At 37.0% G+C, this 19,196-nt stretch overlaps 2 protein-coding genes across 3 annotated transcripts in view; one reads left to right on the top strand and one right to left on the bottom strand.

Moving 5' to 3' along the window:
- FGGY (FGGY carbohydrate kinase domain containing) overlaps positions 1-9,799 on the top strand; it is a 153,007-nt gene extending 143,208 nt beyond the window's left edge. For both annotated transcript variants that reach the window (XM_083360527.1, XM_083360528.1), the window contains 2 exons: positions 5,255-5,316; positions 8,840-9,799. In XM_083360527.1, the coding sequence (XP_083216653.1) occupies positions 5,255-5,316; positions 8,840-8,921 (144 nt within the window). In that variant the 3' untranslated portion in view covers positions 8,922-9,799. The remainder of the gene's footprint in view (positions 1-5,254; positions 5,317-8,839) is intronic.
- Positions 9,800-12,163: 2,364 nt separating this feature from the next.
- LOC310639103 (E3 ubiquitin-protein ligase RNF170-like) lies at positions 12,164-19,196 on the bottom strand. Its single transcript, XM_083360535.1, is given in 8 exon segments — positions 12,164-12,524; positions 12,901-13,035; positions 13,037-13,061; positions 13,063-13,073; positions 14,218-14,291; positions 17,761-17,869; positions 18,438-18,505; positions 19,074-19,196. Coding segments are annotated over 7 exon segments (684 nt in total). The 5' UTR covers positions 18,483-18,505; positions 19,074-19,196; the 3' UTR covers positions 12,164-12,239.

Genomic DNA, 19,196 nt, shown 5'->3' on the forward strand with positions numbered 1-19,196 from the left:
GACAAACATTTGGGACAACCATGACCTGGATGACTGAGAATTTCCATAGACATTTCTCCACTGTTGTAGTGAGGCTTCCTGTACTGCAGGGGTGTCAAACTCAATTTCATTGAGGGCCACATCAGCATTGCGGTTGCCCTCAGGGGGCCTGGTGGGTATGGCCAGGGTGGGTGTGGCCTACTGGGTGGGCGTGGCTAGAGTGTGTATGGCCTACTGGGTGGGCATGGCCAGCTCTACATCGTTCGCATCAAGGGTGCCTATGGGGGCCTGGGCAGGAGTGGGACAGATCTGAGGGTCTCTGGTAGAAGGAGGGGTCTCTGGGCCAGGGCCAAGGCAGCGGGGGCCATTCCCTCACTGTTTCCAGGATGGCTTCGCGGGCCACATGAAACCACTTCGCGGGCCGGATTCGGCCCCCGGGCCTTGTGTTTGACATGTCTGCTGTACTGTATCTAATGAAGCTTACGTTATCTGTGGAGTCTACAGTGTTGGTTAAATACAAGCATTGTTACAATTAGGTTCTATGCCGACTTTCTAGTCAGAGATAAAAAATAAAGAGTGGTTATGCTCCCTGGCATACTTTCTCTCCAGGTGGCTTCTTTATCTCTGCAAAGGGTAGTCTTTGTCTCATGTGATTCCTCCCTGTTCACAATCACGTCAAAAGCTTCAGGCCAAGGTCTCCTGAAAACACAAACCTTCAACAGTCAGTGGTGCCTAGATCCATCTTGGTGTGCCTGCAAATATGTATATGTATATCTCCATCTGTCCTTTCTTTATCTTCCCAGGGTTTTTAGGTGTCTTACCATAACAAAGTCCTAAGGATGACACCGGTTTGTTTTCTCTATTTTCTCTTCTCTAAAAGAGAGCAATTTAATTGCACTCCTAGATATTTAATTGGCAGAAAGTCCTATTAAATATAATAAGGCTTCTTTCCGAGGTGTTATCCACTGTGTAATGGTTTTCTTCTTTTGAAAAAAAATAAGGAAAGGACAGCTTTAGAAGTTAAGTTAGTAACTATTTTGAAATAAATTTTCTGCTAGCATTTATTTATCTGATAATACTAGATGATCTCCAAAACAATAACAAGTATCTAAACTAAGTAGAATATTTTTCAGTTTGCATGATGCTTCTAATCTAAACAGGGGGAAAATGGATTGCAGAAGGGAATTGCTAGCTGTCTCTGTTTTTTCCTATTACATTCCTTACTTTCCAGATCACTTAAGGCCTTTCCACTTTACAGTGCAACAAATGCATAGTTGTTTCTTTGGGGCATGGTATGAGACGTTATGAGATTCTGCAAAGAATTTGGGTTTTGAGGCTATATCTTTTTCAGTACACAAAGCAGAATATAATGTCTAAGAAAAAGATCCCCCCCACCATTAAGGCATTGTGCTTAAACTGCAGTTTTTGCAGATGTCTGGGGAACTAATGAAAAATGCTTGTGACATCATTGATGTTAATAACAACATTCAAACTCCAAAGAGAATGCTCACGTGAAAGCTGCCATTAAGAATGACACAGTTAACCTGGCAGCCAATTTTCCCAGTGCTTCTTTGAAACTACTATAGTAGTTAAATTCCAGTGGAGTGTTTCCCAGGGTGGGCCAAAAAGTTTGTGAAGCCAGCACAAAACCCCCATTTTGGAGCAAGAATAATGAAAGGTTGTAGGGAATGTTGGAAATCAATCATCCTATCCCCTGTCTGGTGTAGGAATCCATTCCATTATATATAATAAGGTTGTGCAGTGATGTTGATTGGAATAGGAAACCTGATTCAGAGCATGTGTGGATGTATGTGCCATACCTTTTGGCAACCCCTTAAAGTAGATGTTTTCCCTTAAGCTTCATTTGACCCAGGGAAAAATGTATTTGATTTTAGGCTGTGCCAACAGGTATAACATGCATATTTCTGTGCGCTCCAAAGATCTTTTCCTTTTTAACTCAGATTCATGACATGCCTCACAATCATAATCACAATAATAATTATCAGACATTTGAATCTAGTCTTCTGCATTCTTTTTCATGATAGCCAAAATGTTACACTTGAACAGGCCCATAATATAATTGTTGTCATAAATTCTACATTCTGCCAAAGACATTAGAAATTTGAGATAAATAGGTGGGCTTCAGGCTTGAATCAAATGACTTTTTTTAAAGTATTTCTTTTGAGGAGGCAATCGGCTTTGATAACTACAGATTTCTTTTTTCTTTGCAAAACCTTCACCTTTTACATTTCTCTCCTTCATGGAGCACGATGGCTTAGCATTTAAGACCCTGAGCTTGTCAGCTGGAACAGAGTGAGCTCCCATTACTTGCCCAGCTCCTGCCCACCGAGCAGTACAAAAGCATGCAAATGCAAGTAGATAACTAGGTACCACTTCAGTGGGAAGGTAACAGCATTCCATGTGCCTCAGAGTGTAGTCAATCTGGCCACATGACCATGGAAATGCCTTCATACAAATGCCCCCTAGAGTCAGAGGCGGGAAATCTTTACCTTTATACATACACACACACACATACACAGAGCGTGGCATTTTAATATGTTGTAATAATTCCTATTAAAGAATCTATTTGCTACACTGATTGCATTTTACTGTGATGTAAAATCCAAATAGAATGAAAGGTGCTATAATTATTAAGGTGATAGAAAGCCATCGGGAAGATCCAGGTTTAAGCTTACTGGTAGCCTTGGGCCAACATGTCACTCCTGACCCAACTGACTGCAAGCTATTTGTGAGGATAACAGTTGAAGAGGGAGTAACAATATTAAGAGCTGCCTGGATAACTCCTATTCTGCCCCATGTTGTTGGTGGGGAGGACTGTTGGTTTATGGTAGCACCAGGTAGGATTCTTTGTGTCTGGTGAAGTGAATTGCAGCTTAATAAAACATATTCCTTTCAATAAAATGTGTAGGTTGGGAAAGGTGCCACTAGCTTTCTGATTTTTTCCTCCCTCTCAAACGTCTTTCCCTAAAATGAGCCTTTGTGACTGAAAGTAGTTAATGAAATCTTGTTACACTGTGGCCTATTCCACTCCTCTTCATTTCTAACTATATTTAAATGCAGTGCATCAGTTAAGGTGGATTGGCAAAAAGGGAGATTCTGATTTTGATCTAGCCTCAGCTATAGGAGCTCACTAGCCCAAAGTACACAGTAATTATGGAGGAGGGAGTGCTATGGACACTGACTGACACTCCTGTAGGAAGCATGGGTTATAAACCAAACAACTTGAGAAAGCAGGTATATATAATCTACTTAAGTAAACCTACTTAGTATATTAAATAAGTAAAATATAACTGCTATAAGAATGAATAATGGCCACAACATATCAGAGTGTTAAGCCTTAAGCAAATTAAGATGTGTGGTTTAATGCACTTAACTCTGGGCTAGATTAGTCATTTGCTTCCTTAAGCAAAATGTTTGCAAATGTTTCTGCAACTCCAATTGTAATTGTTTTCACAAGAAATTAGTACTCTGATGGAAAAAAGGTATATTGACTGTCAGGGCTTTTTTTCTCATACAACACTCAGAACGGAGTTCCGGCACCTTTTTTGGATGGAACCTTGTAGGATAGGCAAGGCGGGTTGTATGACATGTGTGAGTTCCGGCACCTTTTTCTTTTACAAAAAAAGCACTGTTGATTGTCAATATAAAACTTATCCAGAGCATAAGTAGCAAAGGTGTCCACTGAAGATCTGCAAACCTAAACTAGATTTTATGGGAGTACACAATCCAATAGGCATGGAGTAGCTGGTCCTGTAGTTGGTTTTGGACTTCATTTTCTATACTTGTTGATGACAGTCAGTGTTGGTTGGAGCAGATGGAGATATAGGCCACTTGTTCCCAATGCTTTCTGCATATTAATTTGTTAAAACAACAGGATATATTTGAAAACTACTATTACTTCATTCACTTGGCAGAGAAAGGGTTCATGGCACTTTAACAGAAGATAGTAGCAGTCCAGCTCTTGAAAAAATAAAAGCAAAGGACCAGGCTTCGTGTATGCATGCCACAAATTAGTCCATAAGTCTTAGGTTGAACTGAAATTAGCAAAAGGAATTAATCAAAACTAACCCTAATCTTTTTTCAGTGAAATTTGGGAATAACATATTTTAATTTGGTTGACCTTTATAAGCAAATCAATGTTCAAATTTTAACTGTTTAATATTTATACTTTTAAATTTTAAATAACCAAACTTTTCTTTATCTCAACTCATAACAATATCTAATATTCAAAGTACATATCTTTTCTATTTGAGTATATTCTATTTTAATTCTCATTAGTAAGTTAGAACCCCAATTTTCTTCAATCTTATTCTAGCTTTCTTTCTTTGCCATATTGTCTTCCATGTCCATGCTTTTGAGTCATCAAACAAATCTCCCTGTATTGTTATATATATTGTTTGACGTAGAAAAAACCATCCGGTCGCCATTTTTTTGAGAGGATTAACAAATCGTCTATTTTTCCATCTCAACGTAGTTGTCCTGAACTGTTTATCTTCTCTTCAGTCTATTCTTCTTCTTGATCCTGAGATTCCTTCTGATTTATGTAGAAAGTATTTTCCTTTTTCCATATTATCATATTCCATATTATCAGTCACTTTTCTGGGTTTTCCATTGTGTTTGTTGATCGTGATATTTAATTGTTCCACTTTTTCTGTTATATTCTGTGTAGTTGAATTTTTAGTTGTAATCAAAGCTTGAGTTCGTGTATCTGGGCTGACCTTGTTCTTTTCTACAACCTCATATTTTATCAGTTTGATAAATTGCCTTCAGCATAGAGAGAATCTATTCCTGATCTTCATCCATATTTTCTTAGTAGTGTATTAGGCTAAAAGCTTTGCAATCAGAGGATGCAAGAAAATTTTTTGTCATTAATAAAATTTTCTTTAAGATTTTTTTGGTGAAGACAAGATATTTCAAAAATATTAATTTTGCAAATTATCAGTGTCACCTGGATAGATACATTTATTTATTTTTAAAAATTTCCACAAGATATTTTATTCAAATTCTAAATTAGTCACTATGTTTGTTTTTTTAAAAAAAGTGTAAAAAATCAGATTACTTCATGGTTCCAGGATATTTGGCGTACTTGAGTCTGTTTGCCATTGTAGAGTGGGAAAACTATATTTCAAATGCTCTTGTCTAGGCTCGTCAGTGGTCTGTTTAATTTCTGAAACATCTATGGCTTTTTTTTAAAAAAAAACCAAGAATGTTAAACTGAAACAGGCAACTTTGTATTCTGTTGATCTTTGAACAGGATGCTATGGAGAAAATGGAGAAAATTGGGCGGATTGTGCTGCCAAACCACAAGGATAAAAGGTAATAGGATTTTTCAGTGAGTTTTGTTTGTTAGAGAGTTATAAAGTTGCATAAAGCTATTTATGCTGGGAAATGAATTTTTATCCCTTTGTTCTTAAATATCCATTTTTTTTAAAAAAAATAACTTAGGACCATGTGGCCAAAAAAATTGCAACCTGATGTATAAGATGCTTAAAAAAAGATACATGTTGTTCTGAATAATATATCAGGTGATCAGCACATGCTAGGAAACCCATGTGTACTTCTCCTTTCTAACTTGTTGAGGCAGTAATAGAACTTTTTATGGAAAAAAGAAAGCTGGTTTTCTTTCTCTATAGTTGCACCTTGATTATTTCACCAGCTTTTAACAATATCTGTGTTGCATCAAGTAGAAGAAATTAGAAAGACAGACCAATAGTTAAGCAAGTAACTCCCCTATCAGTTATCTCTCTGCTGCAAGTCTCTCCCTATTTTTGATTTCCACTAGAAAATATTGCTGGGGTTTCCATATTCATATGGGGCCATATGAATTATGGTATGTTGGGGATGGTTGTCACCGTGTAATGTTTTTAAAAAGTGCTTATTGTGAGCACATCGCCCAACCCCTTCCAATCTTCCTTCTTTTGTCTCTTCTGCTCCTAGCCCTGACATGGATTAGGGAAGGTAAGGGCCCACAAGAGTTGATGGATGAACATACGATGACTCAGTTTTGTCATTTGTCTCTTCTTCACTTTCATTTAGTACTGGCTGGCCAAGCCCTGCTTTTCAAATCACTGAATCTATCAATTTACGTACAGGTAGTCCTCCACTTAGGATCATAATTGGTCCTGGAATCTCACTCATTCACTGAAGTGGTCATTAAATGAGATAATGCGTGATTGCTTTGTTCCACACTGCAATCCTGGCTCTCCCAGTTTTGCATAGGTCATTAAGCAGAGCACAGGGAGAGGGCCCAGGTCTTCTGGGCACGGTGAGGTGGTGATAAGGTACAAGCCACACTCAGGAGGCCAAGGCCTTGCTCCACCAGAGAGAAGAATTGCAAGAATGATGGCATTCTTCCAGAGAGATGAGAAAATAGAAAATTTCTACTTTTTAAAGTTTTTGGGGATCTGGGCATCTACTCCACTTCTGCAATGTTAACAGACTGTGTTTCATTTACAAAACTGCTTGGAGCTTCTGTCATCCTAAACCTGTGAAATTAGAAAACCAAGACTTCTGAAGAAAATTCCTGACACTTTCCTTTCTGTGATCTTTCTAACTATCCTGCCGGTATATTGTTTATTTAACATGTTTAGTTTCCTGGGTGCAAGGGATTCTGCTGCTTTTCTAAGACCAGACTAGATTCTCCTTCCCTCCTACCGAGGGAAACTCTTTCCCCTTAGGCAAAGCCATCCCAAGAAACAAATTTGGACTCCCATGAGGACTCCTAAACACCATAAATTCACAACAAGAATATCAGATGTTTTCAAAGGAAGAACTTAGCCCTTGTCATCTCTTGTGTAGTCTTTGATTGGGAGACAGTATTTTTGAGCTGAGGGCCCTCTGCATTTATACATTCAGTGGCGGCAGGATGAAAGATGAGTGGTTCAAAACATCAAAATCTTCTATATAGTGTAGAATATTTTTTGCTTTCAGTTTACAGGTAAAACAAAGGATTGAACCTGAAGCGGGTTACCAGCCTCCAACAAGATGGCAGAACATAGCTAGAGAACATTCCTTTCATGAAGTTTCTTAAGTGAATTTACTTTAGTCTCAAAGAAGGTTTCCTCAAATATTAAACAGTAGGGAACCTTACTGAAGAAGTGCATTGGTGCCATCTGCAGGTTCAGCGAAAGTTTTACATATAAAGGCTACGTAGAATTCTCCTATTTATACTTGGCTATTTGCAGGGAAGACTTCAGTCTGTTTACAGGTTAAGAATGTGAACACAAAATGAACTCTGGCAAAATGAATCTAGCTTTAAAATGACTCAGAAAAAGTGACAATGAAACATCTTTTCAACACATGGAGAATTCCAGGACTGTGATGCATTCAGATTCTTGTTGCTTTAAATCTCCTACCAGTCAGGACACCGTGACAAATTTTCTTTTGTAGTTGGAAAATCAAAAGGAGCTAGGTCATTAGCCCTGAGGAAATACAAGGTCATGAAGGGATGGGCCTAGAATAGATTATTTGAACCAATACTCTCTGGGTTTGACATTGCCAAGATTCTTCCCTTGTTTACACATTGGTCCTGGCACATGCTTCTATTTTTAGGAAGTGGAACAGCCCCTCTAAAGCATTCGGATTAAGTTTCCCACTGATTGCAATGGGCATTTGATATATTGCCTGCCATTCTGAAGTAAGAATTCTGAAAACACATCAGATACTCTCTGGCAATACGATAGCCTGCCAGAAAACAATCCTGGTGATATTTCGGGTGGTTAACCGCAATAACTGCAGATTGTGAAATATCACTTTGCATAAGTATCCAGCAATACAGAAGAATGTGTTTACCTGCTCTGTAAAACCATAGAATTCATGACCTAGATTTTAAGTAGCTCAATTATAGTTCAGTCTCTTTCTTGATTGACCAATTCCTAGCTCACTTCAGTCTATCACTCATAACAGAAATACTGTATGTGTGACTCTAATAGTAAGAGTCTAAGTATTAGAAGCATTGAAATAAACATAGAACCCCACATTTTACGTTTGTACTTTATAATTATATAGGACTGGATACATTAATAATATGTTAAAGGAATGGGACACTTTTGGTAGTTTACAAACAGCTTTTTTAAAAAAAATTCCATTTATATTCCGCCCTTCTCCGAAGACTCAGGGCGGCTTACAAGCTTAGCAGTAGCTTGAATGGGGCATCAGCAGTGGAGTTTAAAAAGTCAAGATAGCATTGTAATTGTGCAGCCAAGTTTCACCTCTGTGTTTACATAGACCATGGTAGAGTCTCGTTCAATAACATTGTAACACAAAAAGCAAATATTTTCTTGCTATAGAATGACAATGGGTATACTTCAGAAGTTGTCCAACCTCCCCAACTGTGCTAAATAAATACAGTTGAAACAACTTATCTGTGACGATCTTTTAACTACTGCAAAATTCCTGGCAGCTTTCTTTTAAATTATTTTTATATAGTGTTGCTATAGAATTTTGCATGGTTTCAGGAAAGAATGGGGAGGCGAGGGGGGGCAGAATTTTACTGTAAGTGGCTAGCTTCATATTCTTTTATGACTTTCCGGTCCAGCAGCTGCTAAAATTCTTCTCTCCCCTTTTTATTGTCTCAAGTAAGAAATGAAATGGAATTGGACATATTACCAAGGTCCCCTCTAAAGCAAATTCAGTGGTAGTTTTTGGTGTTTCGTTATTGCAACTTGTCAAAACCTTCAGGCAGATGGTCCCTATCTAACTGAATCAGAACAGCATCACAGCAATATTGTGCTAATCCATAGGTCTTGTTTGTTTCACTGAGTTTAGCACAGAAGAGGCCTATTGCATTCTAAATATTGCCAAATCCTTTATCTTGTTGGGCCTTATGCTTTTTCCACAGATTTTATGACAAGAAATACCAAGTGTTTCTAAAACTTGCGGAAGATCAAAGAAAATATAAATCCATCATGCAGAATGCATAGACAGCATAAAAAAGAATCGTCTTTGATATCAGAGGTCTGACTGATTCCTTTGACTTTCTTGATTAGCTATTTACATTAATGAGAAGCATTGCAATAAAAATAAAAAAATACTTTATAGCCTATTAAATATGAATGTAGGTGTATTTTATTAAGGTGATATCGTGGTACATTAAACTTGTCAAATCTACATTTCTTGGATCAGTGTCTCAACCAGAACTACAGCTATCATTCATCATTCACACTTCAGAATTATATCATCTGTTAAAAAGCTTGCAAAAATATGTATATTAAGCAAAGGTGTATAAAAAGAGATACATTAGATAAAATATGCAGAAGGCATGTCATCTCCCATGCTTTCTTAAAATTTGCAAACTTATATGTAAATGAAATAAACTGAAACTTGGGAAAGTGCTAAATTAAGAAAAGTCAAAATTATAAATGTACCTTCATTGGTCAAGCTTTCCATTAAATGTCAAAAACTAAATTGCTGCTTATTGTTGTTCCCTTTAATAAAATCAAGAGTCATAATATGATACTATGAGAACCAAGAGTTAGGAAAACATACCACTTAATGAAATCTGTAGAAAAAATTGCTGCATTTTACATCATATGTTTTTCAACTCATTATCAGTGTAATTTTAAATGTGTCTTAAAACACATTTGTCAGCCCTTCAATGTAGACTAACTCAGGAAACAGAATATTGGATTCTTGTGATACAAGAATGTTGGATTCTTGATATTGCCAACTAGAGTAACGTGATGTTAAAAATCTGGTTGTGTTTTCCTTTCCATCCTTCTTATATCCAGGGTGTTAAGGCAAAATCCTTTTGAGCTTCTTTCTAATGTCCTTGTTTCCTGGGTTTAATAAATGCAGTTTGTTCAAGGTGATCTCTGTGGCTCTGCAGTATGGCAGTTATTGTTTTTATCAAAATTAATAAAGATCATTCAAACATTTTTTTCTAATATCTCTATTCAGTTATTTTAGCTGATTGGTTTAATCTGAAATTTGCTCAATTATTCAAATCTTTTAAAGATAAAAATAAACGTTTAGATGAACATCAGGTAAATTCTCCTCCTCCAGCTCATAAATTCCTAGGTTTAGCATTATTGTTATCTAGATAATGTTGTTTTTGTTTATGGTCTTCACCTATATTTTTTTCAATCCCCTACCACAAAAGAATAATTCAGTATTTGGATAACATCTTACATTTGTTTCAAATACACTGAGTAGTCCAAAATGTATTTCAGAATATTCAGTTTGTAGCACCAGCTTGGGATAAAATGAAATAAAGTTGCATCAGAATTGACGGATGAAGAGGAATAATAAATAATGACTACCTGAGAGTTTTACAACTATTTTATGTTTCCTTGTAGATGCTGTTTCTCAAAACTAGCCTTTCTTACTTGGGCTTTCTAGGATAACAGTACAGGTAGTCCTCAACTTATGACAGTTCATTTAGTGACTGTTCAAAGTTACAATGGCATTGGAAAAAAGTGGCTTATGACTGTTTTTCACACTTACGACCATTGCAGCATGGTCATATGATCAAAATTCAGATGCTTGGCAACTGACTCATATTTATGACGGTTTTAGTGTCCCCGGGTCATGTGATCACTTTTTGGGACCTTCCAACAAGCAAAGTCAATGGGGAATTCTCTGAGATAATTTTTACAAAAAACTTGATGTAAGTAAAAAAGAAATACTACAACCCCTGGAACACGGTAAAGAATAAATATATTCATAGATGTATACATATTATATTTAGATAGAAATAGTTTCATGCATAACTAATGTATCAAAGCTTGTGTTGTGAAATGATTCCACCAGAGTTTCAACATGAAAAAGTTGCACTGGTCACATGGGAAGTGAGTGTTTTTCATTAACCATCACTTTATTTTATTCGTATTCACATACTCCTACGATTCTTGTGAAAACATCGATACTTTACCTTTATCCAGTACTTAAAATATTTGCAAGGATGCCCCCCAAAACTGCATTAAGTAAACAACATCTCGTTTAAAAGAAATAACTCATTGAATTAAAGTTATTTGAAAAGGTTTGTGCAACTTTACTGCTGCAATCAAATATAATTTTTCTCAGGCTCTTTTGTCTGATTCATATAGTCACATTAATAATAATAATTAAGTTGGAAGGGACCTTGGAGGTCATCTAGTCCAACCCTCTGCTCAGGCAGGAAACCCTATACCATTTCAGACAAATAGCTGTGTAGTCTCTTCTTAAAAACTTCCAGTGTTGGAGCATGGAGCATTCACTACTTCTGGAGGCAGGTTGTTCCACTGGTTAATTATTACATTACAGTGCTGCTTGTTCATATCTTGTTTTGACTCTAGATAATATAGGCAGTCCTTGACTTACAATCACCATAAAGACCAGAATTTCATTTGGTGAGCAAGGCGGTCGTTAAGTGAGTCATGTCCAATTTTGCAACCTTTCCCCCCATGATGGTTCAGTGAATCACTGAAGTTGTTAAGTGAATCTGGCTTCCCCCATTGATGTTGCTTGTCAGAAGCTCACCAAGGGCAATCATGTGACCCTGGGATGCTGCAACAGTCATAAATACACATCAGTTGCCAAGATCCCAGATTTTGATCATGTGAACATAAGGATGTTGTGATGGTCGTAAATGCAAGGGCTGGTCATAAATCACTTTTTTCAGTGGTGTCATAACTTCAGATGGTCCCTAAATGAATGGTTGTAGGTCAAGGACTACCTGTAATGTTTGTTGTAGCCAGCTTATATTCATATTTACTAGGGATAGAAAATAAGTTTGTTTTGAACCTTGAAGTTTTGTCTTGGATAATGATACTCTAAAATATCTCTCATTTTAGCTGTCATGCAGCTGAAACCAATTCTGGAGTTTTCCAGGATCACTAAGACAAGGCACACCATCCCCTTCTTTGCCTCCTCTGCATGGCCTGTGAAACTCCCTGCCACTTCCTCATTTTCTCATTTTCTTCTATTTCCTAATTCCTGTGCCTGCTCCTAACTACCAGCAACAATGTCCTAATCAGGGTTATATCAATTATTGGGTCTTCCACAAGATATCCTAAAACGTATTCTTAAAACAACAGCAATGCCTGTTTAAAGATTCGGAGACCTCACTGGGTTTTAGTCCTTTATTAGCATAATAGCATCTGGCCAAAATATTCTCTTATCATTTGCTTACAGTTCAATGCAATACATTAGCCCTTATTCACTTTTTAAAATTAAGTCCATTATAAATGTATCGTGGCCTGGTTAATTTTGACCTTTCAGAGACATTGCAGTTCCTTCCATGATGATGCCAAGGTAATGTTTTATTCCCTAGAGATCATCATGTTTGCACCTTCTGATTCCATTTGAGGGCAAATGTTTATAAAGCTAATCAAAAGTAAGATTATAACAGCTAAGTTATCAGCTGCCTGCAAGATTCCACAAAGAGGTTCAGGCATCACTTCAAGTGGACAGGTCGAGCACATGATGGTGCCAAAAAAACAGATGACTACTCTGAAGAGAAAGATCCACATGAGGCCAGCTAGCGTGAAGATTCCTCTTAGGATAACAGGGACAAGAAGGGGTATGTCATAAAGATGATCTATAAACTAAGCACAGAGATTGGGTAAGTTAGGAATCTACTACTTTGCTGTTAATTTAAATTACTCTGATTTTAAGGGAAGGAATTTTATAGCTGGGGACTTGCCCATTGCTAAATTCCATGGAATAAAACTGAACAAAGCAGAATAAATAACTAGGCAGCTCTCTTTCATCCTCCTCACTTGGTCACCCCAAAAGACTGTTTTCCTTTGGCATGACAGCCACCATATCTCCTATTTAATGCCCTATTCAAAGAAATCACAATTTGTGTAATCTAACTTCTCCTTAGGAGAATACCCAGCACCACTTCACTCATGGAATCTTGTCAATATACACCAACTTAAGGGGACCAATTTTCTTGATGTGGAAAATATTGCCACTTACAGGCTGAGGGTTTCCTGAGAAGCGTTTGTTGTAAGTTTTGATGTCATAGAAAGTTCGCTTGCTTTTCCTGTCAGGCTGGTTTTCAGAACAGGTGTACAAAAAACCAACCTTGTAATAATAATAATAAAAAAAAACACAAGACATTTAGAATCGAGGTGTAGGTTTGTCTTCTGCTAGATAGAAAGACCCAATTAATTAATTATATGGATTTACATAGCCACCCATCTCACATATGTGACTCTACATGGGTTACAATAAAATAGATAAATACATATTATATAAAAATGAAAACACGTAACTGCTAAGCATCATAAAACAACCATCAACATGGCCTGAATACGGGCTCTATCACACATCCAGTCCCCAGCCCTGCAAGTTTTCAGGGCTGTTTGAAAGTCCAGCAGGGTCAAGGCTAGTCTAAGAGGAAATGTGGCTGGGCAGCCCAGCAGAAAAAGCTATCCTGTTCTCCACCTGCCAGTACTGTTTAGCCAACAAAACTGCAGAACCGGACATGTCCTGATTTTCTTATTCCTTCCTTGACTGCTATTTCTTTGAGTTTCTGGGTCAGAGGTCCCCAACCTTTTGGGCACCAGAGACCGGTTCCGTGGAGAGAGGTTTTTCCGCGGGCCGGAGGGTGCATATTTTTTTGTGCTGCCTGCATCTTGTAAATGGGGCTTTGCTTGTTTGTGCGGACCGGTTGCTGGCATGCCGCGGACTGGTACTGGTCCACGACTCGAGGGTTGGGGACCCCTGTTCTAGGTTATATGATTTACCCTGTGACATTAATGTCTTCTATAGCATCCTTGCTTCTTTACACTTGAGACCTTTGTGCATTTTGCTCCACAGCCAGCAGGTGAAGCTCAGTAGAGTATAAGAAGAAAAAGCAAACTTATTTATTTATTAGACTTCTATCCTGCCTTTATTGTTTTTATAAATAACTCAAGGTGGTGAACAAACACAATAAATACTCCTTCCTTATGACAACAACAACCCTGTGAAGTGAGCTGGGCTGAGAAAGAGACGGTTTTCATGCCTATGGTGAGACTAGAACTCACAGTCTCTTGGTTTCTAGGTCAGCACTTTAACAACTACACCAAAATGTCTCTTTGAAGACAATCAACCTTTTTAAAAAGAAAAAAAGAAAGCCTGATGCAGGTATACTGTTTAATCATTCATACTTCTTTGATTTGACAAGCATGAAATTAGAAATGCTGATACCTATATTAGCTTAAGGAATGAAAATCTGAAATATGAGAGGGTTATTCTTGGCATTTTTCTATCTTCCTTTGTAACTTGAAATAAAAGATGAAAACTTACTTCTTGCCTGCAAAGTGGGCAGTTGATTGCTCTTAGCCAAGACCCATGTTTCCAGTATTCAATTAAACAGTAACCTAGGAAAGGAAGACATGTCTTTGTAAACCAAAACGTTGCGTAGTGGGAAAACGCCGTAGCCAACTTTGTAGCTGTTTACACTGAAAGCTACTTTCTATATTACATGGTCTAATCAGGAGTAGTTTCTTCGTTCAAGAAGGCAACAAAAACTCAAGTAGGTGAGGTAGCCAATACACTGAAATTTTAATTCCACATGAGCCAGTAATTAAATAGATATCCACTTGCACATTTGAAAACAGAATTAAACGTTGCTTGAAAACTTAATAGTCACGTTTTGCACTTGTTTCTTGTGTTGACATACAATTTGAAGGCTGGAAGAGCAAACCTTTTTCAAGCCAGGGTATTTGTGGATTCAGACATTTCAAAATGACATTGAATCTTTCAATCATGTTTGTTGCAGTTCTTTTTTTTAGGCCCCCAGAAGAAACATTATTAGTAACCAGAAATAATATTAGCCCAATATTAATGTTCTGTGCTATTTCCTGGACATATGGTTTGAAGTACAGTTGAAATTTGAGACTTTTGGAAGATGTATAGCAATTTGTAACAATAATACAAAAGAACAATCATGACTTTTTAAAAATAAAAATCATGCCCTATGATTGAAAACTGTAGATAATACATTTTCAGTAAGGTATTTGCTCCACTCTTGCACCTTTTACTGTAATGGCAAATATAATGAAATGTGCAGCTTTCAAAAAAAGTGAAATTTAGCTAGCCCAAAGCCTGTTTGTACTATACTTTCCTTCTTAAAATTATAAGAAAGTGAAGGAAAATTATTAATATACACTGGGAAGTTTGCCTATTGCTATCTATCATTGTGTGGATGTGTTGATTAACTTGTTCTTCAAGCTTGTACTTTGGGAAGTTTGAAATAATATGGTTTATGCATTTTGTAACTTTTATTCCCTCCTTGGAGCATCTAATATTAGAACAAAGTAAAGAGGACAGGAAGGGATTCCTGTGTGGGTGTGGTTAACTGCATGAATGCTCTTGTTTTATAGCAGAAAATCAAATAGATTTTGATAGCCAGATGTTTTCAATATACATGTATTGCAGTATGGCTAAATTAAAAATGTTGCCTTTATATGATCTATCCTATATAATAGAGTGAAGTGGATACCAAATGCAGTGGGAGAATGAGAATTACATTTTAATATAGTTATAAATGTGAGGTTTTACTCTATTTGTTAAATTTTTTACTAATCCATATCAGAATGTTATTTGTACTACAATGGTTCTGGAGGAACAGGTTTATTCTAATCTGATCTTAAATGCTTGTAGAATGATGCTGCAAAAATGAAAGTGTCACATTATTGGCACAGTGTCCATTATCAGAAAAATAGCTGTCTTCAATACTACTATTTTGCTGCATTAGGAATGCTATTATTTCTTTTCATATGTCTCATGGTATAAACTTTTGGGGAGCACTTTCTGCCATGAAAAATATTGACACCAATTCTATATTCTACACTGCTCTTTGGGGATAAATTTTTAAAAGCATTGTTGGTTGTTGTACGTTATCCTTGATAACAAATGGGATTTTTATGGTGAGTGTTTACTGTTTTTAATAACTGCAATTTTTAAAAAACTGAACATTCTATTTTAATTATCTTAAAACTATAAGCCATGCAGAGAATATTTGTTTGTCACAGTGCTTTTTTTGTAAAAAAAAAAAAAAAAAAGGTGCCGGAACTCACACACAGCTTCGGCTCCAGTCGAAAGCCCTTTATGGAGCGGGGGCAGGGGGGAGAAGAAACTGCTTTAGGGACCATTCGAGGTGCAGATCACTCACCTGGAAAAGATCTGTCTCCTCTCTGCTGCGGTTCCTGCTGCTGCTCTGATCTGGAGCCCTGGAAAAAACCTGCTGCCCGAATCCATGGCCCCAGAACGATTTTGCGGCTCCCCAGTGGCCTGATCTGGGCTCCGAAGGCCTGGAAAAGACCTCTGGAGCCCAAATCTATGGCTGCAGAATGAGTTTGCGGCCTCCCAGTGGCCCAATCAGCTACGAAGGCCTGGAAAAGACCTCTGGAGCCCAGATCTATAGCCGCAGAATGATTTTGCAGGCCCCCAGCAGCCCGATCTGGACTCCGGAGGCTTAGGAATGGCCTCCGGAGCCCGGATTAGGCCACGAGGGGGCCGCAAAATTGCTCTGCAACCATAGATCTGGGCAGCGGAGGTCTTTTCCAGGCCTCCAGAGCTCGAATCGGGCCGCGGGGGGCTGTGGATGCATCCCCTGGCCTCAGATCGGAGCGGCAGCAAGAATCACAGCAAAGAGGAGACAGACCTTTTCCAGGTGAGTCCCGCGTGACAGGAAGGGAGGGGGAAGTATAAGAGCATTAAGTGAACGCTCGTAACTCACTCTCATTGGCAGCTTAGAAGGAACTGGTTCTTCCGTTCAAAAAAAGGTGCCAGAACACTGTTCTGTGCGTTCTATAACAAAAAAAGCACTGGCTTGTCAGTGACCGTACACATTTATAAATTAATCTTATAAACCTTTGGGTAGTTATTTTCTGTATTAAAACATTGGTATTTTGCCACTGTTATGTTTCAATATTGCCAGACACCACAGATCTTTTTGTCATATACATTGGTGATGAAGATACTTCTTTTTTATCAACAATGACTTCAGTTGGCAAAAATGTGCATGTAATTTCTCAAAATATATGTAAGCATAAAATCCACAAATATCTCTCCACATGATGGAAAAGTTTGCTGAAATATATGGCATCCTTTTAACCCTGTAAGATGCATGTTGTGGTATTTTAAAGAGCAGACATTAAAGTGTGCTCTTTAAATTCTAGAGTGTTTTTAATAAAAAAAATTAGGAGATTTGAAATACTTGTAATTTATTTTTGTTTTTGTGCCTTTTTTCAGATGGCAGGAGGTAATTTTTTAAAATTTACTTAATTCTCAAGACAGCAATGTTCACATTCTTGCTATTAAATTAGCTTAAAGCTTTGATTACCAATTGTTTTTGTTCTGTTTGATATAGCTGTTTCTGTTGGCCTTTTGCCAGCTCAGAGACTCAGTACAGTACTCCTGGCCTGAAAAGTATAAGTTTCCTGTTTAATTGTCCACAAGACTTCCTGAGTACTGCAAAATTTTATAATGTGTCTGAGGTACTATACAATAGCTGAGGTAAAAGGGTTGCTTCATTTATTTTTTTCATAATAAAGATAGTGGTGGGTGTATGCACTTTTACAATAGATATCAAGATACCAAATTTGAATATGGTAGTGTGAATATATTCAGAGATAGATCACCAACAAATGTTATGATTTATTTCATGGAAACTTTGGCCCTAATCAGCTGTCTTTTGCATAGTTCCATCCACAAATGGGCATTTGTTTTGCAAAATGTATATGTTCTCTACTGTTTAATTCTATAATTTCATGTAATGTTAAGGTTACTGTAGTCTTGCAAAATAAAATTTATGAGCAAAATGCAGTAGCCCAATTAACTTGCCACAAAAGAAATGTCCACAGCTGGTTTTTACAGGGAAATTAGCAGTTTGGAGACAGATAGGACAGCTCAAATCACTGGGGTAGCATTGCTGCCACCGTTGAAGACGTTCCTAAGAGAAAAAAAAATTGTTATGTTTAAAGATATTCCAGTTAATTCCAGAAATGCTTCAGGTGGTTTAATATTTGTATATTTATTCTAGAAAACTCTGGAAAAATAGTACAGTCACAATGCTTAACAAAATGCTTACTAGTTTTACATATTTCTGAAACTGCCATAGTAGTTGATGTATCACTATGGTTTTCCTTTGAAAACGCTTATCTAAGCACCTTTTAAAAAAAAAAGTGGTAGGATGGAAAAGAAGTGGAGTAGCATATTAAAGGCAATCCCTTTAATACATGAAAACTTGATTAATGGAGTCATTCTGTTTTTATAAATTCAGCATATCATATATCAAGCCTCTGTTTGGAAAAGTAATCCTACTTCTTTTTTTGAAGTTTTATGTCTTACCAGGAACCACATGTTTCTAATTAAGCTGCCATAAAACTCTGGGTTCAGGGATATTCAATTCTTCCGGAGGATAAATAATGGGAAGTTTGAAAACTTTCTTGATACCTACAATTTTTGCACACATCTTTTGGATTTTATATTATGTAGCTTAAAAGATTTTGTAAACTTACTATTCTGGAGGATGAGGGAACACAATTGTTTTCCAAAGAACTCATTTCTTGTCTTTAAATTGAGAACTCTATAAAATAAGTAAGACTTGATATAATTTTGATAATATAGGCTGTTGATGAGTCAAATTTGATTAAATAGATGTACTCCCTATAAATACAGCAGGTTTTCCCCCTCCACTATGAAAATGACAACCAGTGGCATTTTGGCAAAGTGTATTAAGAATGGAGTCTCTGAAGTGCTTACAGCATATTTTTATATACCTGCCATCCTCAATAGGACTGATCTCAAGCAGAGCAAGAAATGTGCTATTAGTTGATAGCAAGAGTATATTTACAAATAAATATTTTTTACAGAACTTAGTAGTATATAACTAATTTTATTCTCACTGAAGTTATGAAGTCATTTATTTTATCAAATTTAGATATCTCACTATTTAAATTTTAAATTATAATTTCAAAATTATATAGCCTTGGATTAGGCAAAACGGGAACCTAGGTGTGATCACAATCTTGATTTCTATTTTTAATAGTTCATATAACTAACCAGAAGTGACTACATTAAAAATATTTTTTTCATTTAAAGTTATTTTCAGACTGAAGGAATAACTTGTTAGAATCCATTGGTGGTTAACTAACCTGATATATTGTTGGAGACAGTTCACTCTTTTAACTGTGTAATCCAAACGGAATCTGGAGAGTTCTTTTTTACCAACATAACACAAGGTCTGTTGACATTTACAGTTCCCGATCAGCAGACAG

This window comes from Vipera ursinii (assembly GCF_947247035.1).
Source record: "Vipera ursinii genome assembly, chromosome: 3".
Classification (NCBI taxonomy): Eukaryota; Metazoa; Chordata; class Lepidosauria; order Squamata; family Viperidae; genus Vipera; species Vipera ursinii.